This window comes from Ornithorhynchus anatinus, chromosome 6 (assembly GCF_004115215.2).
Source record: "Ornithorhynchus anatinus isolate Pmale09 chromosome 6, mOrnAna1.pri.v4, whole genome shotgun sequence".
NCBI lineage: Eukaryota > Metazoa > Chordata > Mammalia > Monotremata > Ornithorhynchidae > Ornithorhynchus > Ornithorhynchus anatinus.
The window spans coordinates 11,353,361-11,376,929 of NC_041733.1; the positions used below are offsets into that span (position 1 = coordinate 11,353,361).

Consider the following 23,569-nt stretch of genomic DNA (forward strand, 5'->3'; position numbering starts at 1 on the left):
TGTGCCTGATCTGTTTATCTTGTTTCTACCCAAGTTTGGCACATAGTAATCATGGCATAGTGGAAAGAGCACGGGCTTGGGAGTCAGAGATTGTGGGTTCTAATCCCAGCTCTGCCACTTGTCTGCTGTGTGACCTTGGGCAAGTCACTTCACTTCTCTGGGCCTCATTTACCTCATCTGTAAAATGGGAATTAAGACTGCGAGCCCCAAGTGGGACAACCTGACTACTTTGTATCTACCCCAGTGCTTAGAACGGTGCTAGGCACATAGTAAGCACTTAACAAATAGCATAATTATTACTTGACAAATGCAACAATTATTAAGGGCTGGACCCCCCCTACTCTTCTCATTTCACCCAATCTTCACCAGGGTACTGACCCTGGTGGAAGTCAGTAGAACAGGGGCGGGGAAAGAAGGGAAGCAGAATACCTCGTGCAGAGTGCTGTTTTTCCTCTGAGCAGAGTGAGCCCACTGGAACAGGAAGGCTGACAGCTCTAACAACGACTGAATGCATAAAATCATTTCTCTGGGAGGGGAAAAAAAAGTATTAAATATTTAACCGACATTAAATATTAACAATAAGTTAATGAAAACACCAGAAACATTTTGTGTTAGGAAGACCATTTTTTTTCTTTAAAAATATAGTGTTTTAAAACACACAGCCTCTCCAGGTGCCAGTTCATCCGACCACGTCAAAAGGTGCTTGGGGGAAGTGGAGTGGCAAGAAGATGGTTGGTGATGGGAGGGGCCTCTCAGCAGGTTGTGACATTTCTGGTTGCTTCCCCCTAACAGTAAATAGAACGAGGCTGGGAGTTCCAGGATGTGCTCCAGAGCTACACTGCCCGATCAAGAGGGAGACATGAGGGCGGGGAGGAGGGAATGAGGGCTGGGAGAGGGCTGGGAGGGAATTCTCCCGGAATCCCTTTCCCCTGGGGTATTCACATGTGGAGAGCGGAGGGGTCTTGGAGGGAGGGATTGAAGGGCTTTCCATGGCAGGAGGGAAACAAGTCGGAACTTTATTTGTCCTTTGTTACATCCTCTGCCCTCAGGCTGGAGAGTTTTGGGGAGTGGGTAAGGATTCCAGTTGCTGGGACCCCCCAGCCCAGACCCTCCTGCGGGATCACCAGTTGGCTCCTTCTGTGTCCCGGCCCAGACGATTCCCCCGTCCGCTGCGGTTCGGGCCTGCTCCGTGGCTCTCCAGGGGCATTGTTCTCGTAAGACCTTCAACAGGGCTGATTTGTGCGATTCGACCCAGCTGGACAAGAGCGCTGACAAGCAGGGCGCTGTCCTCTCCCTCGCCTCCCTCCCTGCTGCGCCTCGGTCCGTGCCCCGGTCCGTTACGCACACGGACTCTGGCTCCTGCCACCCCATCCTCGGGAGGCCGTGTTAAAGGGACAGTCTCTGGGCCTTTTCTTCGATCCCGGGGAAACAAGTCAGCCCCTTTCCCTCCCCAGCTCAGCCCCTTCCCCACTCCGGCAGAGCTTTGTGCTGGCCTGAATCCTCACGGGGGCTCTTCTTGGGTTCCTGCCCCCCAGCTTCTGGGTGGGTCAGTCTCACTGGTCCTGGGGCACCACTGGCAGCCCAGAGGCTTATAACGGAATCAGACAGGGGCTGGGGGGCATGGGGTAGCGGGAGAGAGGCAGAGTGAGAGCAGGCAGACCCTTGGCTTAGTTGTAGGTCCCACATCAACCCAGGCAGCCTCTTTATTGATTCTGAATTGGAACACCGGGCTTGCTGAAAGGGAGCCCAAAGGACTGATTATCTCAACGAAACTGGGATAGGCGCCGGATTTAGTGACGACCATCTGTCCTCTGATCCTCTGCAGGATGAACGGGCAGCTTGGCGCATCTTTCCTTGTGCCACCCCTGGTCCTCGGCGCCCTGCTGCCAGAGCCTGAGCTGGGCGCCGAAACTGCAGGACTGTCGTTCCATCCCTGGAAGGGTTAGGGCTGTGCTGGGTGAGGCTCAGGAGGTCAGAGCCCGCATTCATGGGGCAGAAGACAGCTGCCTTGACTGCCATTCCAGGGCCAGGCTCCAGTGTCAGGCTCCAAGCAAGACGGTTTCTAGCAAAGGGCCGCCCCCTCGGAACCTTCAGCCAGGTAGAGGCGGGTAACCAAGTTCCTGAGTGCTAGCGGGCAGGATCGACCTGGGTGAGGAAGAGAGCGGCTCTCCGGTCTTTTGGGGGTCTCTCGAGCTCGGGGGCTTGGGTAGTAGGTGGTGGATCAGCCTCACTGGAGGCTCTCTCCCTCCCTAGCACAGGTGGGGACTTGACCTCGTGATGGCGGGCCACAGCTGGGCCGGGAAGGGCAACATCTGTGCCTGGGCACAGACCATCTTCTGGAGCGATGAGCGAGGGGCCCGGCGGCCCCCCAGTGCCATGCCAGGCTGGTCTGGTGGTATTAAGCGGCCCAGAATGACTGTCTCTACAGTAGTCCCACATCAGGGACCTAGGAGAGGAGGGCAGAGACTACCCTGGATCCGGAAGCTCGGAGCAACCTGACCCCATGCCCGAGGGTGGAGGCCAGGGAGGGGCAGGCCAGGGAGGACAAGCATCCTCTGGAGGCTGGGAGTCCAGGTTTTGGGTGCCAGATCCCAACGGGGCCAAGGAAGGGGCCGGGGCACCTCCCGCCCACCACTCAGAGCCCCCGACGGCCATCCTCCAGACGCAGCACCTTGTAGACGACCCAGTAGAAGACGTTGAAGATGAGGAAGGTGAAAGGGAAGACGGCCCGGGAGACGGTGTCGATCCACTTGGCCCGGTCCACGTAACGCTTGCGCGTGCTCTCACCCTCCCTTGGGTGCGGGGCGGGTGGTGGGAGGGGGCCGCCGTAGAGGCCGGACCCCTCCAGGGGGCCCCTGCCCCGCCCCTGCAGGCAGTGGCCCAGGCCGTAGCCCCGGAAGTAGAAGCGGCTCTCTCGGACCAAGTCCTCTTCCTGCGAGGAGGCGGGAGGGAAGAGAGGGGGCTAGGGTTAGACAACAGATGGACCCTGGGGGAGAGGATGTTGTGCCCACATCGGCTCCCATGGGGATGCCAGGCAGGCGTGCTTCCGGGACCGGGGCACATCCGCCTCCATGTCCAGATGTCCACACTCTCCGGGGCCCAAGCACGGAAGCCAAGCAAGGACATGCTCTGGGGACAATCCCCCCTCGAGATGTGACAACACGTCTCGCTTCACCGAGCTTGAGGCGCCATCCCGGTCGTTGCTGTCCAACATCCCCTCACCCCCACAGATGACTCCGAGAGCCCACGGGGGCCTCGTGGGGCTAACATTCTCTCTATGCTGCTTGAGCGCCCAGGAGGTGCTCAGCAATAGCTTGGTCCTGCCCATCCTCAACAACAACTTAATAGGGGAACCAGGAAGAGAGCGCGGGTCCCCGGTTCCTAGCTCAGGGTCTCCCGGTCGAGCCACCCCCACCCCGAAGCCTTAAATGTCCGCACCGAGTCCCTAGTAGTCAAGGAGGCGAGAGGCAGAGGACTCTGAAAGCAGAATCCATGCCCAGGAATTCTGACCCGTGAACTCCAGCTCCTACGGATAAAGCCGATGCTCCGTTAGCAGTTATACCGGGAATGATTGTGGTAGAGTAGCAGTGTACTTACTGAGCACCCCACTGGATGTAGTGCACCGTACTAAGATGTGGGGAAAGCCCAGCGGAAGCTCGAGATATCTTCCCTGCACACAAGGAATCTCCACTCCGATGCGAGAGTCAGATTTGAAAATATCTACGAATAGTGTGACTCCCCCAAGTGGGAGGGCCGTCAGACATCGCTCTAGGGAAGCGGGGCAACAGGACCAACATCCCTCAGGGCTGCAGAGAAATCCACGCGGAGCCCAGGGCCATATAGGGTCACGCAGGGTCATGCCGGACCTGCAGGACCACACAGAGCCAATCGGAGTACCGGGCCATGCGGGACCATGAAATGGCATGCAGAGCTAGGTAGAGCCCCAAGCCACGGAGAACCATGCAGTGCCATGCAGAGCTAAGAGGAGTCCAGGTTAGAGCTACAGCCTCCACGGTATTAGCTGAGCCTCCATGGGCAAAGCAGTGTACATTTCCTACTTTGGGGGTGGCTGGGGTGGGGGCCGGGGGGCCCCAGTGACTAGAGCCAGCGTCTCAGACCCCTTACAAAGGGCAGCTCAGAGCAAGGGATCTCTCAAACCAGCAGCAAGTCCCGCTGGGGGGAAGGAGGCCTCCCTCACTGAGCCCCTCCAGGAGCCTCCCTGCCCTCAGCCTCTGAGGGCAAAGGCTCAAAGCCTGCCTCCCACGACCATTTGGCACTGGATGGCCTCTGGCCCTGACACAAAACGCTCTCTGGACACAATTCCATTGGCGCCAACCACTTAGAACAGTGTTAGGCACATAGTAAGCGCTTAACAAATACTGTGATCATTTGTTCTTCCCCTTGACTCTATTTATTGCCATTGTTCTTGTCTGTCTATCTCCCCGGATTAGACTGTAAGCCCGTCAAAGGGCAGGAACTGTATCTGTTGCCGACTTGTTCATTCCAAGCGCTTAGTACAGTGCTCTGCACATAGTAAGCGCTCAATAAATACTTTTGAATAATAATTATTATTATTATTAGCCGATCAGTGAGTCGTTCGAAAGCGTTTCCGGAGCGCCCACTAGGGGGCTTCGTGCGGCGCCGGGGCTTGGGAGTTGAAGACGACGGAGGTGCAAGGGTGAGACGGGGCCACCAGAGGGCGCCCGCGTGAGGGGCTCCCGCCTAATAATAATAATAATAATAATAATAATGTTGATATTTGTTAAACGCTTACTATGTGCAGAGCACTGTCCTAAGCGCTGGGGTAGATACAACCTGATTACCCTGTATCTCCCCCCAGCGCTTAGAACAGTGCTCTGCACATAGTAAGCGCTTAACAAATACCAACCTTATTATTATTATTATTATTATTACAGGGTAATCAGTTGTCCCATGTGAGGCTCACACTTAATCCCCATTTTCAGATGAGGTAACTGAGGCACAGAGAAGTTAAGTGACTTGCCCACAGTCCCACAGCTGACAAGGGGCGGAGCAGGTATTCGAACTCAAGACCTCTGACTCCCAAGCCCGGGGTCTTTCCACTGAGTCACGCTGCCTAAACCTCTCTGGTGCCAGCGCCGCCTAGTGGAAAGACCAGGAGCCTGGAAATCAGGGGACCTGGGTTCTAATCCTCATTCTGCCCCTTCAGTCAGTCAGCCAATCGCATTTAATGAGCACTTGTGTGCACTCTGGGCCTCAGTTGTCTCATCTATAAAAAGGGGATTAAGACCGTGAGTCCCACGTGGGGGAACCCGATTACCTTGTATCTACCCCAGCACTCTGAGCAGTGCTTGGCACATAGTAAGAGTTTAACAAACATCGTAAATATTAACTATCATTATTATTAGCCAATCAGTCAGTCGTTTGAAAGCATTTATGGAGCACCCACTAGAGCAATCTTCCTGTGTGCGGAACACTGTACTAAGAGCCTGGGAGAGTACAGTATAAAGAAGCGTATTTGTTAAGCGTTTATTATGTGCCAAGCACTGTTTTAAGCAGTGGGGAGATACGACTGGGATCAGGTTGTCCCACGTGGGGCTCACAGTCTTCATCCCCATTTTACAGATGAGGGACAGAGAAGTGAAATGACTTGCCCAAAGTCACTCATCTAAGTGGAAGAGCTGGGATTAGAACCCACGACCTCTGACTCCCAAGCCCGGGCTCTTTCAACTGAGCCACGAATATAATGGACACGTTCCCTGCCAACAACGAGTTTACAGTATAGAGGGAGTAGCAAGTCACTTGTCTGCTGTGTGACCTTGGCCAAGTCCTTTCATTTCTGTGCCTCAATTTCCACATCTCTCAACGGGGCAATTCAATACCTCTTGTCCTTTTCCCTTATTCATTCAATTATATTTAGTGAGCGCCTACTGGGCGCAAAGCGCCGTGAGCCTCGTGTTGGGTGGGGAATGCGTCCTATCAGATTATGCTGTAGGTACCCCAGCATTTGGGACATGGTATGTGCTTAATCAGCATCACTATTATTATTACCGTTATTATTATGAGAGTTGTGGTAATGGGGGGGAGGGAGACGAGGAGGCCTGGCTGGGAGGCTGGGGGTGGGTCGCTCCCGGATGTCGGTCCTCGTGCCCTTGTTGCGCCGCCCAGACTCACCATGCGCTGACGGCGCTGTCTCCTCCGGAGGCGCATGAACTCCTTGTGCTGGCGGGAGACGAAGTTGACGGCCGCGTACTCCAGCAGGGCGGCGAAGACAAAGAGCAGGCACACGGCCATCCAGATGTCGATGGCCTTCACGTACGACACCTGCAACGGCACCGCCCCGGTCAGGTGGCACCGCCCGCCCGGCCCCAGGGACTCCAGCCCCCAATGTGACGTTTAGAATGTGAACCCCTCACTGGGCAGGGATTGTCTCTATCTGTGGCCGAATCGTACATTCCAAGCGCATAGTACAGTGCTCTGCGCATAGTAAGCACTCAATAAATACTATTGAATGAATGAAGTCCATCCTGGCTCCCGGGCCCCTAGTCTGCCCTGGCCGCCGACACCCATCTTGTCCGGGCCTGCCCCAGGCCCCCAGGCCATCGCGTCCTCCAGCTTCCCGGCCCTTCGGTCCTCCCCAGTCCTCCAAGCCCCTCTCCAGCCTCTGCCGTCTACCGCACTGTCAATTCAGGCTTTGGGAAAAATTGCGCCAGGCTCCCGCACAGCCCCGCCTTGGCTCTTTCCATTCCCAGTCCTCACCTTCCCCCTTTCATCCTGGTTCCTTTCCTTTCTCCTCTCTCATCTTCTTCATTCCCCCCTCTGATTTTCTTCTCCCGAGGCCCCCTCTTCCCCTCCCCTTTGGGCTCCCGCTCTCTCCTTCCTGGCCCATTTCCCTGCCCCTCGGCCCCGACCCTCGGCCCCGTGCAGGGCAGCTGAGCGGCGGAGGGCTGAGGGAGGGCCGGCAGAAGGGCCTCTGCTGCCGGCGGGCCTCCGAGGGGCGGGTGCACTTGGCCTCTCTCTGCTCTGGCTCCACAGGGTTGCAGAGCGGGAGCGGATCAGCCCCGATGCTCCCCGCTTCAGGGCTTTCTCCCATCTGCCCTGGCAGCTTGGAGCAATGGTAGGCAGCCGCTCTGTCCCCTCCACTCTTCCATCCCTCCTGCTCCCTTTCTCCTGCCTCCTTCTCCCTGTTATGGCTGTCACCGCCACAGGTCTCGAGCCCACCTCCTTCCCTGCTGCCCCCCTTCTGCCTTTTCCCCCTCACTGGGCTCCTTTCCCTAAGGCACGCTCTTCTTTGGCCCGGGACTCTTCCCTGCTTGCTGGCTCAGGGGAAACGAGGAATCCTAGCAGGGATGGGTTTGGTCTCCCCCTTCTCCCATTCTCCTCTTCCCTCTTCCTCTTCCTTTTTTCCCTCCTCCTCTTTCTCCTCCCCCCCTTCCTCCTCCTCTTCCTCCTCCTCTTTTTCCTGCTCCTGAGATTGAAGTGTTGAAGCTTGGCAGCCTCTGGCCCCATCTACCCTCAGGCCTTGAGGAGGGGCCCAGCAGGAGAGTGGGGAGAGGGAGGCCCTACACCCCTAGGGGCTGAGAACTGGATATGCCCGGCCCAGCATAACTGGGTAGGACAGACACTGGGCCAGGGCAGCTCTGTTTGCCCCACTGCCCACTCCCTACACACAGGCACAGACCCACTGAAAAGGCCCAGATGGTTTAAAGAGATGTTTTGTTAGAGCATCAGCGTGTCTGCATGTCTGTGTAGAGTGTGTGTGTGTTGGGGGGGCGGGAACGGGTGTGGAGGGAGGGGATGTGTGTTGAATGTTTGAGTGCGTATGAGGTTGTATGTGTAGTGTGTGTGACTTTAGGTTTTTGTCCAACAAGGCCATGGAAAAAGCCATTAGAATCAGCGCATGAGCCACCCAGGGCTGCGGAAAGCCAGTCCTTCCAAAGAAGGAAACTAAGGTGTCCCATGGGAGCAGATGGAGGGATGAGGGAGGAAAGGATGGAGGGAGGGGGAAGGGAGGAAGGAAAGGGTGAGGTGAAGGAAGGAAGAAGGAATGGAGGGGTGGGGGGAAAGGGCAGAGGGAAGAAGGGAGGGGTGAGGGAAGGGGCGAAGGAGGAAATGAGGGGTTGGAACGGAGGGGTGGGGAAGGAGGGAGGGAGGAATGGAGGGGTAGGAGAAGGAGGAGGGAAGGGGGGTGGGAGAAGGAAGGAGGGAGGAGAGAGGGGATGGGGGAAATAGGGAGGGAGGGTGGGAGGAAGGAAGGGAGGAGTTGGGGGGAAGGAGGGAAGTAGGGAGCAAAGATAGAGGGAGGAAGGAAGGGGGTGGGAGGAAGAAAGGAGGGATGGCGTGTGCTCACAGGAGGGGCCCAGAAAGGGAGTTGTCTTGGCAAGAGGGAAGTGGAACCCGCAGCCTCTTACAGCATGAGAGAAACCCCCTCCAGCTTCTTGTTGGCAAAAGCCCAAGCAACACAGTGTCCTGGGGAGAGCCGGGCAGGACTGTGGTCTCAGGGCCTGGGGCCTACCTTCTCCCAAGCTCCTTTGGGCCCGCCCCCCTGCTCCCTGGCACTACTGGGGCTTTCCGCTGTTTCTCCTGCAGCCTTAGCCTGGCCCTCAGGGACCAGCCTGGCTTCTGAGACCTCAGTCACCCCCTCCTGCTGCCCACCCCCTCACCCCCTCTGGCCCATGGGGAAGAGTTCTCCGGGTGGGATTTCCAGATGGACAACTGAGGTCCCCTCTGACTTGAGGTCTGCCTTTGGGGAGTCCCGGCCCATGGGGCCGGGGGGGGAGGGGGGCGGGCAGGGGAGCGGGCAGGCGAGTCCGCCGTCACCTTGGGCAGGGAGGCCCGGGAGCCCGAGCTCTGGGTGGTCATGGTCAGCACCGTGGTGATGCCCAGCCCGACCCGGGCGGGGGCGGCGTCCATATTGATCCAGAAGGAGACCCAGGACAAGATGACGATGAGCAGGCTGGGGATGTACATCTGGATCAGGTAGTAACCCATCTGTCGCTCCAGATGGAACTTGACCTCGATGCAGGTGAACTTCCCTGGAAGGAAAGGCCCGACGACGACGGGGTCCATGCGCCCCCAGGCCCCAGCCTCCTCTGGCCTCCCCCGGGCTTCCCAGATCAGGGTCAGGCTCCCAGGCCATGGTCAGGACCCCTAGGCCCGGGTAAGGATCCCCAGGCCAGGGTCAGGCTCCCCGGGCCAGCGTCAGGCCTGCCTGTCCCTGAACCAGAGGCAGAGGTGGACTTCTTAGGCTCACCTTGGCTTCTCCCCACTCGATCCATCTCACAGCCTAAGCACCCAAACTGGGCCCAGCCCACGCCCGGTCTCTAGCCCACGGCCACCTGGCTCCCTCTGCCTCTCCCGGGTAGGTCAGCGTCTGCCTTAAGCCTTCCACAGCCCTAGCTGGAAGCACCTGGGACGAGAGAACTTGGAACCCAGGGGGCTGCGGCTCTGGCCCTGACTGTCCACTGCCTGCCCACTGGGTGGGCAGTCCAGACCCTAAAGACATGCCTCCATCTAGCTACCGTACAGCGCATCGGCAGTAACTCCAACGCTGGGAGGGCAGGAGGAACCATGAAGGGCGAGGGAGGGCAACGGGGCAGGAGAGAGGGCAGGGAGGGCATAAAGGGAGGGGCAGGTTGGGAGCAGAAGGGAGGGCAAAGGGCAGGGTGAAGGCCAGAGTGGGGGGTAAGGTGAAAGAAGGGGACAGGGCAGAGAGCAGGGAGGGAGCAGAGAGTAGCGCAGGGTGGGAAGGAACCCTCTTCCAGCCAATCTCCTTGTCAGGTTTGGATGGCGGCTGTGAGGGCAATAGCACGGCAGGGAAGCTTGGGTGAGGGCTGTTGGGCCCCGTGCCGCCCCCCGGCCAAGCCCTGCCCCTCACGGTCTGGTGCCCGGACAAGCTGTGCTCCCCAGGGGAGGTGGTCCTATTTGGTCTCCTCGGGCTGGAAGTTGCATTCCAGGCTGGGCAGCTCTGCTCTGAACCCACCCTTTCCTGGAGGCCCGGATGTCCTCCCCCAAATTCCACTGGCCAAGCTTAGATAAATGCTTCCAGTGCAGTGCTTGGCACATAGCAAGGGCTTGCCAAATACCACCGTTGTTCTTATTATTATTCCTGCTCCCATTCAAGCAGCGTGGGGAAAAGTTCAGTGCTGGCGGACCTCTCCTTCAGGGCCTGGTGAGTTCTGAGGAAGGGCCCCTCTCATTGGTTCTCTGGCCATGGGTTCACAAGCGGGGTCTACGTTTGCCATTTATGTGGATAATTCCCCCCCTCCCCCAACAGCCATTCCAGCTTCCTTTTGGTTGAAATGAGCCAGACAGCCCCAACTCAGTAAACACTATCGTCCCAACTGTCCAGATCACGGCCAGCCACAGTGTGCTGGCAGATCTCTAGCATCCCGAAGACTGGCTATGGTGTAGACCCAGCTGCAGGTCTAAATTAAAGGTGCCAACTTGATCCTCCTGCAGCGCAGGGGCCTGTTGGTCCAGCCAGGGTCCACTCTGCCAAGATATGGGCTGCCCTGGGAGGATTCTCCACCAGGTTCCGTTGCCCGCCATTTCCCAGCACTGGACCGGCGAGGATGGCTTGTTCTGCCATGCAGGGGCTGGGGGTTGGGAGCTGGGGAGGGTCTCGGGTGCTACCTGTGTTGTAGTGCTTGGTACAGTAGCCCAGATCCTTCTCATCCCTCAGGATAAACTGGGGGAGGGTCAGCCCTTCGGCCACTTGGACGGCAGGGGCATCTTCCAGCCACTCGAACACGAGGTCATTCATGGTGTAGCCAACTGCCGGAGGAGACGGAGAGATGGACTGGGGAGGGACCGAGCACAGCGGCCCCCCTCAAAGAGACCACAGAAAGCTAATTGTACACTCCTCCCGGGCAAGGGGCTCTCTACCACATGCCTTCTGGGTGAACTTGGGCAAGTCATTTAATTTCTCTGGGCCTCGGTTTCCTCGCCTGAAAAACGGAGATGAAATAACCCGTTCTCTCTCCCCCTTAGACAGTGAGTCCCCTATGGGATAGGAACCGTATCCAACCTGATTATCACGTATCTACCCCAGGGGTCAGTTTAGTGCTTGGCACATAGTCAGCGCTTCACAAATACTACAGTTATTATATCTACTGTTCTCCCAAGAGTTTAGAGCAGGGCTTCTGCACGGCATAGTGAATAGAGCACGGTCCTGGGAGTCAGAAGGTCATGGGTTCTAATCGTGGCTCTGCCACTTGTCTGCTGTGTGACCTTGGGCAAGTCACTTAACTTCTCTGTGTTCCAATTACCTCTTCCATAAAATGGGAAGCAAGACTGTGAGCCCCACAAGGGACTGTGTCCAAACCAATTTGCTTATATCCGCCCCAGTGCTTAGTGCAGTGCCTGGCACAGAGTAAGTGCTTAACAAACGCCATAATTATTATTACTTTTACAGTAGGGGCTTGATAAATTGATTCTCAGCCACCTCCTCCAGTCCCACCCTTATCCTCAGCAGGGATTCCTTCCCTCACCTCCTCTCTTCCCTCTCCTTCCCCACCTCACTCCAGTCCCTGCCACCCCTTTCCCCTGGGCTTTGCAGAGAAGCAGGGTCACCTGGAGGTTGGGTGAGGCCACTGTGATTTCATTGCAGGCTGGAAGCTCCTTGACAGGGAATGTGTTTACCAACTCTACTATCCTCTCCCAAGTGAATAATACATTGCTCTGCACTCAGCCTTCAATAAATACCGGTAACTGATTGGTTGATCAGTATGCACCCTTTCCTCACTCCCTTCAGGTAACTGACTCCCATTCCCCCACCTCCAAAACAGCAGGTGTCCATATGTACCTGTGTACAAGCCCTGTGTACATATGGTACACAGCCAACGCAGGACTCCGGGCAGTGGGCATGCAAAGTCCTGCAAAGGCATGCAAATACCCCAACAGACTCCCGTCAAGGTCCGGTCCGGGATATCCGTGTATCCCTGGCTGCAGGTTCTGGACATGGACCCGAGCAGGAAGTCCCAAGCTTCCCCATTCTAATTTCCCAACCCCCCCACACATTGGTGGGAGTCTACTCCTGCCGCAGAGACCCCATCCTGATCCAAAAGGGTCCCCGGGAAGCTTGTGGGGTGCCAGCCCCCAGAAAGGGGACTCACAGCTCTCCAGCTGCATCGCGCATGTCTGGATGTCCATGGGGAAGTTCTTGAGGTCCATCGGGCAGGACAGGATAAGCGTCAGCCTGGCAGGGTGGGAAGGCAGAGACCCAGCCCTGGTTAGCTCTCCGCTCCCCGGGGGAAGGTAGAGATCCAAACCTGGTTATCTCACTGCTCCCCGGGGGACCAGCTCGGGGCTGGGCACCCCTGCCCAGTAGACTGTGGATCCTTCTGCCAGGTCTTGACCCCGACCTCAGTCTTCTTCTCAAGAAACTCAGCAGTTAGCATTTGCTTTTAAAGTCTCCTCAGGAACCCCATATGAGGAACACTGCCTACCTGGACTTTTCTCCCCTGTTACCCCAAAGTGATCGGAACTCATGGAGATGGATGTGGCCAGCCAATAACCTTCCCCATTTCCCTCCCTGGCTTTCTGGGACCAGTCTAGCCTTCCCCCAACCCTTGATTTAGGGCGGAGCAGCTCAGTGTGGGCTTCCCTGGGTGGAGTGGGTCCCATTCTCCCAAAATTCTTGGGACCGGGTTGACCAACCTGGTCCAAACCAACCCCCGAAAGGCCTCTAGCCAGATGGATTGAATCCCTTCATTTGGGAGTCCTTTCCTTGGTGCCCTGGAGAGAAATAGTGAGTGAATGTTGCCCTGCACTGTCTCCAACTTCCAGAGGAGCCAGGCCACCATTTCGGAGGGGTTTCACAATCCCTCTCAGCTTGCTCCCTGCACCCGCTCTGCACTCCCTATCCGGCAAGGGTGTACCTGATGCTGTAGAGCACGTTCCCATTCTTGAATATACGCAGGAGCTTGTTGTCCGTGGTCACCTCATGGAAATTGGCCCCTTTCTCGTTGGCAAAGAACAGGTCCGGCTTCCAGATGGAGTCCAGCATGGAAGGGTCCAGGTCCAGGGAATCGTCCGGGTACTCCCGATAAGCCAGCCGGGGGTCATTCCACTGCTGGCGCAGGAAGACGTTCACTCGGTAGTCCTGGGGTGGAGCGGGACGGAAAGGGGCAGATGAGGCCACCAGAGGCTGCTGGGAGACCTCTGGGCCCCGAGCAGCACTCCTTGCCCCCCAACCCCCCTCCGGAGAGGTAAGAAGCCCGCATCCAGCCAAGGGATTCTACCAGCCTGTCCCTTGGAGGGTCCCAGGTACACCCCAGGACACCCACGGGCCCCACTCGACCCTACTGCTGCTCTCGTGTTGGGGTGGGAGGTCCCCATGGCCAGAAGCACCCCTCTGCCAAGTTGGGCACCGGTGAGGACAGCCCACCCGGCCGCAGGCTCAGGCCCTTACCATGGTGGTCTCAGTGACGGAGCCGAAGCTGTTGATGAAGATGTTGCAGGTCACGTTGACCGGTGGACCTGTGAGGCACAACACGACCCACAGAGAGACTATCTAGCAGCTTGGGGTGCCCCTCCTCCCCTCCCCCCACCTTCCTTTCCTCCTCCCCCGCCTCCACCCCACCTTGGGATACTTCCCTAGAGGAGGCTGAGCAGTGGATTACTCCAGACCCAAGAGCGGGGGCGGTGAGTGCTGAAGAAGAAGGCTTGGAGCTCTGGAGCAGGGCTGCAGGGATAGTGCCACCAGTTTGGGGTCCCTGGGTGGGCCACTGTTTCCAGGACCACTGGAGTGGGAGGAAAGCTTCCAGAGAAGAATCCCCCTACCCTACCCACAGGTTCCTCCAGACAGAGGCCCTGAGGTTCTGGGAGGGGGCAGGTCAAGGTCCATAAAAAATAACTGGTATTTGATGCTTACTCTATGCCAAGCACTGGGGTGGCATAAGCAGATCAGATACAGTCTCCATCCCACATGTGGAAACATAGTCTAAATAAGAGAAGCAGAGTGGCTTCTGCTCTGGAGAAGCAGAGTGCTTCTTCCAGAGAAGCTTCACTCTGGAGAAGCAGAGTGGCTCAGTGGAAGGAGCACGGGCTTTGGAGTCAGAGGTCATGAGTTCAAATCCCAGTTCTGCCACTTGTCAGCTGGGTGACTGTGGGCAAGTCACTTAACTTCTCTGTGCCTCAGTTACCTCATCTGTAAAATGGGGATTAAGACTGTGAGCCTGATTCCCCTGTGTCTACCCCAGTGCTTAGAACAGTGCTCTGCACATAGTAAGCGCTTAACAAATACCAACATTATTATTATTATTAGGAAGAAGGATGGGCATATAATCCCCATTTTACAGATGAGGAAACTGAGGGACAGACAAGTGAAGAGACTTTAGCTCAAGGTTTCAAAGCAAGGGGAGCCAGGAATAGAACTTGGGTCTACGGTGCCCAGGCTTGTGCTCTTCCCTCTAGGCCATGCTGGTTCCAGGAGCTAATGCAGCAGTCACGAGTTCCCCGTTTGCCTTTGCTTCCCAGAGTGGAACACCATAAAGCCAGCAGTGGTATTTACTGGGTGCTTACGCTGTGCAGAGCACTGTACTAAGTTCTTGGGAGTACAGTACAACACAGTCAGTAGATACAATCCCTGCCCACAACAAGCTTACAGTCTAGAGAGAGTCTGTTGACATGTTTCCTCCCCTTGAGGGGCTCGGAGGTGAGGACCCGGCCTGTGGGGACGAGGCATCACCAGGCCTTGGTGAAGCCTGGAATCTCGTTACCTTTGAAGTTGGGCCGGATGCGAGCGTCGTACCCTGAGGTTCGCCCCATGAGCTTGTCCAGGAAGTCAGAGGGCGACATGCGCTGGGGAATGACCTTGGAGGCGGATTTGACTTCCTCTTTCCCTGAGACGAGCCTGGCGACGAGGGAAAGAAGGCAGAGCTTTATCCGGCAAGACTGGAAAGTGCAGGTATGGGGAAAAAAGCTCAAATGGGGAAGCAGGAATCCGGGGTTCCATTCATGGCTTGGAACTGTGGAACCCTGACCTGGAGAAAGCCGCTTACGTCGGAAAAGCAGCATGGCCTAATGGAAAGTCTGGTCTGGAAGTAGGAGGACCTGGTCCTAATCCTGGCTCCACCACTTGCCTGTGGTGTGTCCCTGGGGAAGTCATTTAACTTCCCTATGCCTCAGTTCTCTCATCTGCAAAATGGGAATTCAATGCCTGTTCTCCTTCTTACTTAAACTGTGAGCCTCAAGTGGGATCTGATTATTTTGAATCTTCCCCAGGGCTTAGTACAGTGTTTGGCACATAGTAAGCAGTTTGGCCTAGTGGAAGCGCTTAGTACAGTGCTCTGCACACAGTAAGTGCCCAATAAATGATTGAATGAATGAATGAATGAATGAATAAATAAGGCATGGGCCTGGGAGTCAGAAGGTCATGAGTTCTAATCCCGGCTCTGCCACTTGTCTGCTGTACAACCTTGGACAAGTCACTTCACTTCTCTACTTCTCTGTGCCTCAGGTCCCTCATCTGTAAAATGGGGATTAAGACTGTGAGCCTCTTGTGGGTCAGAGACTGTGTCCAACCCACTTATCTTGTATCTACCCCAATGCTTAGAACAGTGCCTGGCACGTGATAAGTACTTAACAAATTCCATTATTATTATTATTATTAAGCACAACATAAATGACAATTATTATTATCATTATTATTATTAACCTCTCTAGGCCTCATTATCTCCCTTGGAAAATCTGGTTATGCTTCTAGGTTCTAACTCAAAAGCAAAAGGGAAAAGAGGTAGGATGAGCTCTGGGTAACTCAACGAGGCTCACACACCACCCCCGTTCCCCACAATTCAACCTTTTCGGAGCACAGGGAGTGTGATTTGGGGACTCCTCTAAGGGTCCGTTTCAGATGGTAAGGGAGTGAAACAGTCACCCCCAGGTGTACCACCACAGGGAGCATCCGTCAGTGGTGAAAATTTTGAAGTTTTTTTTGCTGTTTAATGGTATTTATTAAGCATTTACTATGTGCCAGACACTGTTCTAAGCATTTGGGGAGATACAAGGTCATCAGGTTGGACACAATTCATGTCTCACATGAGGTTCCCAGTCTTCATGCCCATTTTACAGATAAGGTAAATGAGGCAAAGAGAAGTGAAGTGACTTACCCAAGTTCTCACAGCAAACAAGTGGCAGAGCCAGGATTGGAATTCAGGTCCCAGTCTCTTGCTCTATCCACTAGGCCACACTTCTCAAAGGTGGGAAGTGCCCACCCTCTGCCTGAATTGGAATTGGTACCTGGAAGGGGAATGTCAAGGCTCTGGAGCAAGGGGTGGGAAAATATCCGGAGCTGCAGATGAAGAGGAAGAGGGGAAAAGCACCGGTTGTCCAGGCAACAGGATGGGGCTGTGGCCCTGGAGGCAGGAGATGCCAGGAAGGCAGCAGCACAAGATGGAGACAAGGCACAAGATGGAGGCACCAGCTCCAAGTTGGCACACCACTTTCTCACCAGGATGGAGCAGGCAGAAGCTGCTGTGGGAATGGCTGTGGGCTGTTGGCAGGGCAGACGGAGGAGGGTGCAGATAGACGAGGGTACACACAATGGCTCAGGCCCAGGGCTGGGCAGAGGAGCCAGGGAAGAGCCTGGTGGAAACTTCATTTCCCAACCCAACTCTGACCACCCTCCAATCAGGAAAGAAAAGGTGGGACAGGAAGCGGAGGGACCCCCTTTCTACATTCCATCTCCCCAGCGTGGCTCCTTCATCTTTGGACCAACCCCATCCAGTCTCTCACCCTTGCATCCATTTCCCACTCTGCCCCTCTCCTGCTTCCTATTTGTCCCACTGGCAGCTTGCCTGCTGGCAGCAACTGACTGGCTTTTTTTTCCTCAGGGCCACAGGGTTGCTGACACTTGGCATGGGTGTCAGTAGCCACTTCTAGGAGACCAGTGAGGGCAACCCTACTTTAGCTTTTAGAACAGTGCCTGGCACATAGTAAGCACTTAAAAAATATCGTAAAAAACCCTGTTGTTATGAAACTGGGTGGGTATCTAGAGGCAATGGGGAATGAGTCTCTGGCAGCAGTGGACGTATGTACCAGCCCATGCCAGCTTCCTCTGTGCCCCTGCTATTGGTCTGATCCCGTGATCTTGTTATGGGCAAAGAACGTATCTGCTAATTCTGTTGTATTTATTCTCCTCAGCACTTAGTACAGTGCTCTGCAAAAGCAAGTGCTCAATAAATACCACCGATCGATTGGCCTGGCCGGTCTGAATACGGAGGGAAAAGCAGGAGGACTAGGAATTCCCTGGCAGCGCTGGCTCAGCCCTTGGGCCGTAACTCCTTGAGGTCAGGGAGCCCGGTTCTCTTTCACTTCAGTCAATTCACTTCAGTCAGATCACTATACTAAACTCTTGGGAGAGTACAATATAACACTTAACAGACACATTCCCTGCCCACAATGTCTGTGGAGACAGACATTAATATAAATATATAAATTCTAGATATGAACATGTGGGCTGTGGGGCTGGGAAGGAGACTGAGTAAAGGGAGCAAGTCAAAGAAATGCAGAAGGGACTAATCAAGGAAGGCCTCTTGGAGGAAATAAGGGTTCAAAGTGGGGGGCAGTAATTGTCTGTTGGATATGAAGAGGGAAGGCGTGGGAGAGGGGACAGCAGTGAGATAGGATGAGATCGAGGTACGTGAGAAGGTTGACATTAGAGGAACAAAATGTGCAGCTGGGTTGTAGTAGGAGAGTAGTGAGATGAGGTAGGAGGAGGAAAGGTGATTGAGTGCTTCCTCTCAATTTCCCCAGAGGTCTGGCAACGACTCCTGCTCATGATAGGCACTTGTCCATGTTGTTGATGATGAAGATGGGGGCAGGGGGTGGGCGAGAAGAAGGGGAGTGGGCGACCTGCCCAGGGGCCAGTTCAGCCCCCTTAGTTCACCTAGGATCGAGAACAGGCCTCTCTCCCGTTTAGATCATGCCATCCAGGCCACCCAGCTCTGACTGTGGTTAGGGCTGGACTGGGGGCAGGCAGGTAGGTGGGAGTAGCCTCTGGAAATCCTAGGAAGGAATAGGGCAGTTGTCCATGCCCTGGGCTCTGGAGACAGGCACTTCCTCTCTCTGTTTAGCTAGAGCTCTCTAGGCACCTGGTCCCTTCTCCTGCCTGGCTGATGGGGGTTGGAGGTGCAGAGTTCAGTACAGTACAACAGAGCTCGGCACACAGTAAGCACTCAATAAACGACTGAATGAATGAATGAAGGGGAAACTCAGCTACAACCCAGGTCTGAGGGGTGTCTGTGGTGTCACCGGGGGCGGAAGGTTGACTCTTGGGTGTCACCCGATCCCAGCCAGGTTGTGGCCTTCTGTGACTCAGGGAAGGTCACTCCAAAGTTGAAATCCTTAGGATGAGACAATGTCAAGTGTGGCTCATTAGAACTCTCTCTGTACCTCAGTTTCCCCCTCTGCAAAGCGGAAGAATTGCCTCTTCTGGAAAGCACTTTAAGGTCACCTTCAGGGTTTCCACACATGCCATCCCCAGAACAGCTACCCGAGCATCGCCTGTCGGGATCAGAGTTGGCGTGAGGTGGGGAAAAGTTTGCTGGGAAGAACAGGGCCTTAATTCCTGGCTGAAAACCTAGCCATCTGCTGGGGCTCCTCCTTCTCAGTTTGCCTTTCTCCCGCAGGCTCCTGGGAATGGAGGGAAGGAGTGGGGAGACCGGCCTCATTCCAGCCCCGCAGTGCAGCTCACAGCGGCCGCACCCCCTCCGCCGCCAAGGCTAGGCCTCCCAGCCCATGCTTCTCAGGACTGGCAGCGAGAGGGAAGCCCCGTGGCCTGGGGGATCCAGCCAGTTCTTCGGTTCTACTGAATGCCCTTCCCATTTCATTGTACTGGAAGGGAGGGAGGAGCAGCAAGCACATAATACCTCCACCGTAGCAACTCTCTGAATGAGGTGGGCCACACTTGATGGTGCTTTGTCCCGGGAACCAGTAAAGACATTTCCCTACTGAGACTCACTGGAAACATGCCATGGCCACTCCCATAGCCTGGGCTCCCCATCCCCACCCCTGCCCTCTCTGTGGCCATGTACAAGGATACATCAGGTAGCCCCATGTCCCGATTGGCTCAGAAAGTCCCGGCTACCCTTTGCTGATAATAGCAGAGCAGAGCAGAGCAGAGCGGCAGGCCTGAAACTGGAGTAGGCCCCATGTGGGAGGGCTTGGAGGTGAATGGGCCCTGGCCCCATCAAGCCCAGTAGATAAGGAGGCTTCCATGGCAGTGTCCTTGGCCTCAGCTGTCCCAAAGACAGCCTCGTCCTCCTCCTTCCCCTTCGCTCCCCTGCACGGGCTCACAGAGACCAGTCCGGAGCTGGAAGAGGACACTCATCTCTGTGTGTCAGCAGAGGAGAGGCCCCTCAACAGCGGCTTTGGATAGCAGCAAAATCTTGCCTGGGAGGTGCAGGGCTTGGAGTGGAGGCTGGCTTTTGTCAGCCTGCAACTTCCCTCAGTCACACACCGCTGGTGACATCCTGTGCCCATGGAGACCTCCGTGTACGGGCACCTCCTTGGAATCCCAATGCCTGTAGCCTAGAAAAAAGAGCATTGGCCTGGGAGTCAGAGGACAAGGATTCTCAACCCAGCTCCGCTGCTTGCTTGTATGACCTTAGGCAAGTCAGTTCACTTCTCTGGGCCTCAGTTTCCTCATCTGTAAAATGGGGTTGTGATTCCTGTTCTCCCTCCTACTTAGACTGGAAGCCATGTGGGACAGGGACTGTGCCTGGCCTTGTTATCTTTTATCTATCCTAGAGTTTACCCCTTAGTAAGTGCTTACCAAATTCCATAATCATTTTCATTATTCCCCCAGGGTAGAGGGTGCCCTGCCCCTGTCCCCATCTTTCTCTCCCCTAAGGCTCCCTCTTCCTGGTACTGAAGGCTGGGGGCCATGTTTGGTCAGAATTTCCAGCTCCATAAACCCTCACCCCCTCAGCCACGGTGGGGTGGATTGCAGCCCATCTAATCTAGAATGGGGCAGTTGGGGGTGGGGTTCTCACCTACACCTACACAGAGCATCCCACTGGGGCTCTGTCCTGGAAAGCCACCAATAGCTGCAGAACCCAGAAGCGGTGCATTGGCACACTGGTACAGACGTTGGCGAGGGCCAGGCCCAGGCACTGCGGCATCACAAATGGAGGCTGCAGGTCTGAACCATGCAGGCTGGAAGGGGAGACTGGCTGCTGCGACACCCCTGGGCGCCAGGGTAATGGTAGGGCTCCGGGGACTTCGACCCAGGCGGTGGGCCCCCTGCTCTGGGGACTCCCAGCTTCTGTCAGGGCCCCAAAACAAGCCAGAAGGAGCAGAGAACATCAGTTTAAAGGCCAAAGAGGCTTAGCTCCTCCTCTGTCCAAAGAAACTCGGGCTCTAAGCCTAGATTTGGGGTGGCTACCCACCTAGGAGTTTGGCCCGTCCCCTCCCAGGAGCTGAGCCGAGGGCCAGGGGTTCCAGCAAGGACCTGGAAATCCATCCTCAGCTGGACAGGAATGAGACGTTGGGGTCCCGGATGCCTGGTCTGGCAGAGGGAGTCGCTGCGGATGGATTTGGGGGTGTGGATTCTCAGCTTGGAGCATAGGTCTGGGAGCACAAAGGTGCCAGCAGTTGGAATCAGGTGGCGGAAGGGAACTGAAGCAGTTGGGGAGGGGCTGCATTTCAAGGCTGATGGGCCTATTCAGCTGAATCTGAAGGGACTGGTTGATCCTCAAAGAGTGCTCTTCACAATTACACTCTTCTCTGCAAAGCATGCTCCTCATAGAGCGCTCTTCACAATTAGTCTGTTCCTCACAGAATGCTCCTTAAAATTAGTCTGCTCCTTACAGCAGAGGCCTCACAGGGTGCTCCTCACAATTCCAGTTTGCTCCTTACAATGACTGCTTCTTACAATATACTCAAGGTGCTCCTCACAGTCAGAGACTGCTCCTTATAGCGGCAATCAGATTTATTGAGCGCTTACTGCATGCAGAGCACTATACTAAGCTCTTGAGAAGCAGGGTGGCTCAGTGGAAAGAGCCCGGCCTTGGGAGTCAGAGGTCATGGGTTCTAATCCCGGCTTCACCTCTCGTCAGCTGCGCGACTTTGGGCAAGTCACTTAACTTCTCTGTGCCTCAGTTACCTCATCTGTAAAATGGGGATTAAGACTGTGAGCCCCACCTGGGACAACCTGATCACCTCGAATCCCCCCCCACAGCTTAGAACAGTGCTTCACACATAGTAAGCGCTTAACTAATGCCATCATCATCATCATTAGGAGAGTACAATATAACAGAGTTAGTAGACACATACAGCACGCTCTTCACAGAGTGCTCCTTCCAATATCAGTCTGCTCCTTACATCACGCTCCTTACAATGCAACCTGCTCTTCAGAGCGTGATCCCTAGAGCGGACATGGTCAAGCCCCTCTAGGCTGTAAACTCACTGCGGGCAGGGAACATGTCTACCAACTCAGTTTTATTGTACTCTCCCAAGTGCTTAGTACAGTGCTCTGCACATAGTAAGTGCTCAATAAATATGATTGATTGACTGAAGCCTGGAGACTTCCCCTCCAGGGGGGCCGGTGCAGCTCAAAGCCTCCGGATGAGCTCACCAGGCTCTCTTGACTGCTCCAACTGAGGCAGTTCAAGGGTCTCGGCCAGCCTCGAAACCGCCCTTGACCTTTTCTGACCACCTCCAGCGTCCGGCTCCACTCTGCCCAGGTGGCGCTGGCGTGAGGTGGTCCCGGGCCAGGTGCCCGATGAGGCCCCGAGGGCTGCCATCCCCAGTCTGAGAGGCAGATGGACCCTCTCCCATCAGGTGGGCTCCCTCTAGGGAGAGAGTGAGCGTGACACCAACCCCGACCGCCCTCCGCCGGAGACAGAACCGTTTCACAAGCTCAGCAAGCCCTTCGGCTGCCAGGCGGGCCAGCTGGCCACAGGAAGGACTGACTGCCAGGCAGCTGGGCACAAGGGGACTCCCAGACAGCTGGCGGGGGCCCGCCCCAAATCCCATCTCCAGTCTCATCCATCTGCTTCCTCCTCTGCCCTTCCAGGAGGGGGAGGGAAGGGGCAGGGGTGGGGATGGGGGCGGGCTCCTGAGCTCCTAGTGGGTTTCTGTTCTCCTGGGCCTGGGGCTGCTCAGAGCCAGCAAAACTTTGACCCCATCGGCCCCACTGAGTTGGCTTCCACAGGAGGTGAATGTCTCGGCTGCCAGGGGCCTCACCGAGGCTACTCATGGGATCTTCATCCCCAGAGCTCACACCACCCCGCAAAAAAGGGTGGGGGGACAGGCACCCACCTGTCTGGACTGAGTTAGTCAGCCACCTGCCTGGAGGGGGCTGGACTTTATGACCTTTTATGGCTCCTTTGATTATGAACGTGCAGAGGGACAGGGACTGGGTTTAATTCCCACCCAGGATATTCATTCCCAGAGCTTAGTAGAGTACTCTGCAAGCCACAAACACTTAGTAACTACTACTCTCGAGGTTACCCTAGGTTCTGGGATCATGGGGCTATTTGGAGAGGAAGAGCCGAGGCCCAGTCAAGGCCCGCGCTGGGCTCTCCCAAGCCCATCCTCGGCCCCACACTGGGTCAAGGGCCCAGAAAGGCTTGGTCTCCCTCTAGTTGACATTTCACCACCCCCCCCACTGCCGCCCGACACCAGAGTGGACGTGCTGGCTGGGGGGCGAGGGGCAGTGGCAGCTGCTCTTGGAGCAGGCAGTTTCTGGGCAGTGGAGAGGAATATGGAGATGCCCGGCCTGGGGAGGTCTGGACCGGCCTCTGTTGGGCCCCTGAACACGGGGCTCATTACAGCTGCAGGCTGATGCCTCCCAGTCTCCTCTGCCCCTCCATGTTGCGCAGTGAGGCAGCTCACGGGTCACCTGCAGCCCCTCTGGACATTTCCACCCATGACTCAGCTGGGGCCCCTGGGCTCAGGGACAGTCAGTTGCCTTCAGTCGCTCCTCTGCCCCTGTGGTCCACTGGCTCCCTCTGCCTCATTTCTCTGGTGTAGATGTGGGCACCTGGCCCGGGACAGAGGGGTCCAGGCCTCTTTCAGAGGGAGGGGTGGGCCAGCCACTGCTTCAGCTCCCTCCCCTGACTGCCTCTCTTGGACCCTTGATGGCAGAAGAAGGTCCCTGACCCGACAGGAGCCGGGAGATGGCAAACCCAGAGACAAGTAGCCAGACAGCGCAGGGCTTAGGGTAACTGTTCAGGGACCCCAGAGCACTGAAATGGGAGTCCAGCTGGAACTAGGGACACACAGTCCTTTTCCTTCCCTGCCTGGGTCACCCCTCCCCTGGGCTCCGGCTCCCATGCATCTTTGCTTCGGGCTGTCTTCAGAAGTTTGCATCTCCTCAGGCCTGGCTGCAGCAGCTGCTGCTGCGTGGCCACCGCTCTCCCGGGAGCAATGGGGGCGTTTGGAGAAAGAGCGCTACCTCCAAGCCAGCGGCACTCAGAGCGATGAGCCAGGCGCTCTTGCCACTTCCGTGGTCGCTGATGTGGAAGGCAGCCCCTGGGGAGCCTGAGTGTGTGGGGGAGAGGGGAAACAGACACAGAAGCTTCCTTCTCCTCCCCAGCTTCACTCACCACATCCACCCATCTCATGGGCCTTTCCTGGGACA

At 56.1% G+C, this 23,569-nt stretch overlaps 1 protein-coding gene across 1 annotated transcript; it reads right to left on the minus strand.

Annotated features, from left to right (window-relative positions):
- Window positions 1–1,002: 1,002 nt before the first annotated feature.
- On the minus strand, window positions 1,003–14,830 carry LOC100083010 (glycine receptor subunit alpha-4). The gene is made up of 8 exons (XM_029067586.2): window positions 14,703–14,830; window positions 13,394–13,461; window positions 12,861–13,084; window positions 12,096–12,178; window positions 10,615–10,755; window positions 8,800–9,014; window positions 6,154–6,303; window positions 1,003–2,932 (listed from the first exon to the last, which is right to left on the minus strand). Exons 1-8 carry the CDS (start codon window positions 14,779–14,781, stop codon window positions 2,636–2,638), a joined length of 1,257 nt encoding a protein of 418 aa, XP_028923419.1. The 5' UTR covers window positions 14,782–14,830; the 3' UTR covers window positions 1,003–2,635.
- Between the last annotated feature and the right edge of the window lie 8,739 nt (window positions 14,831–23,569).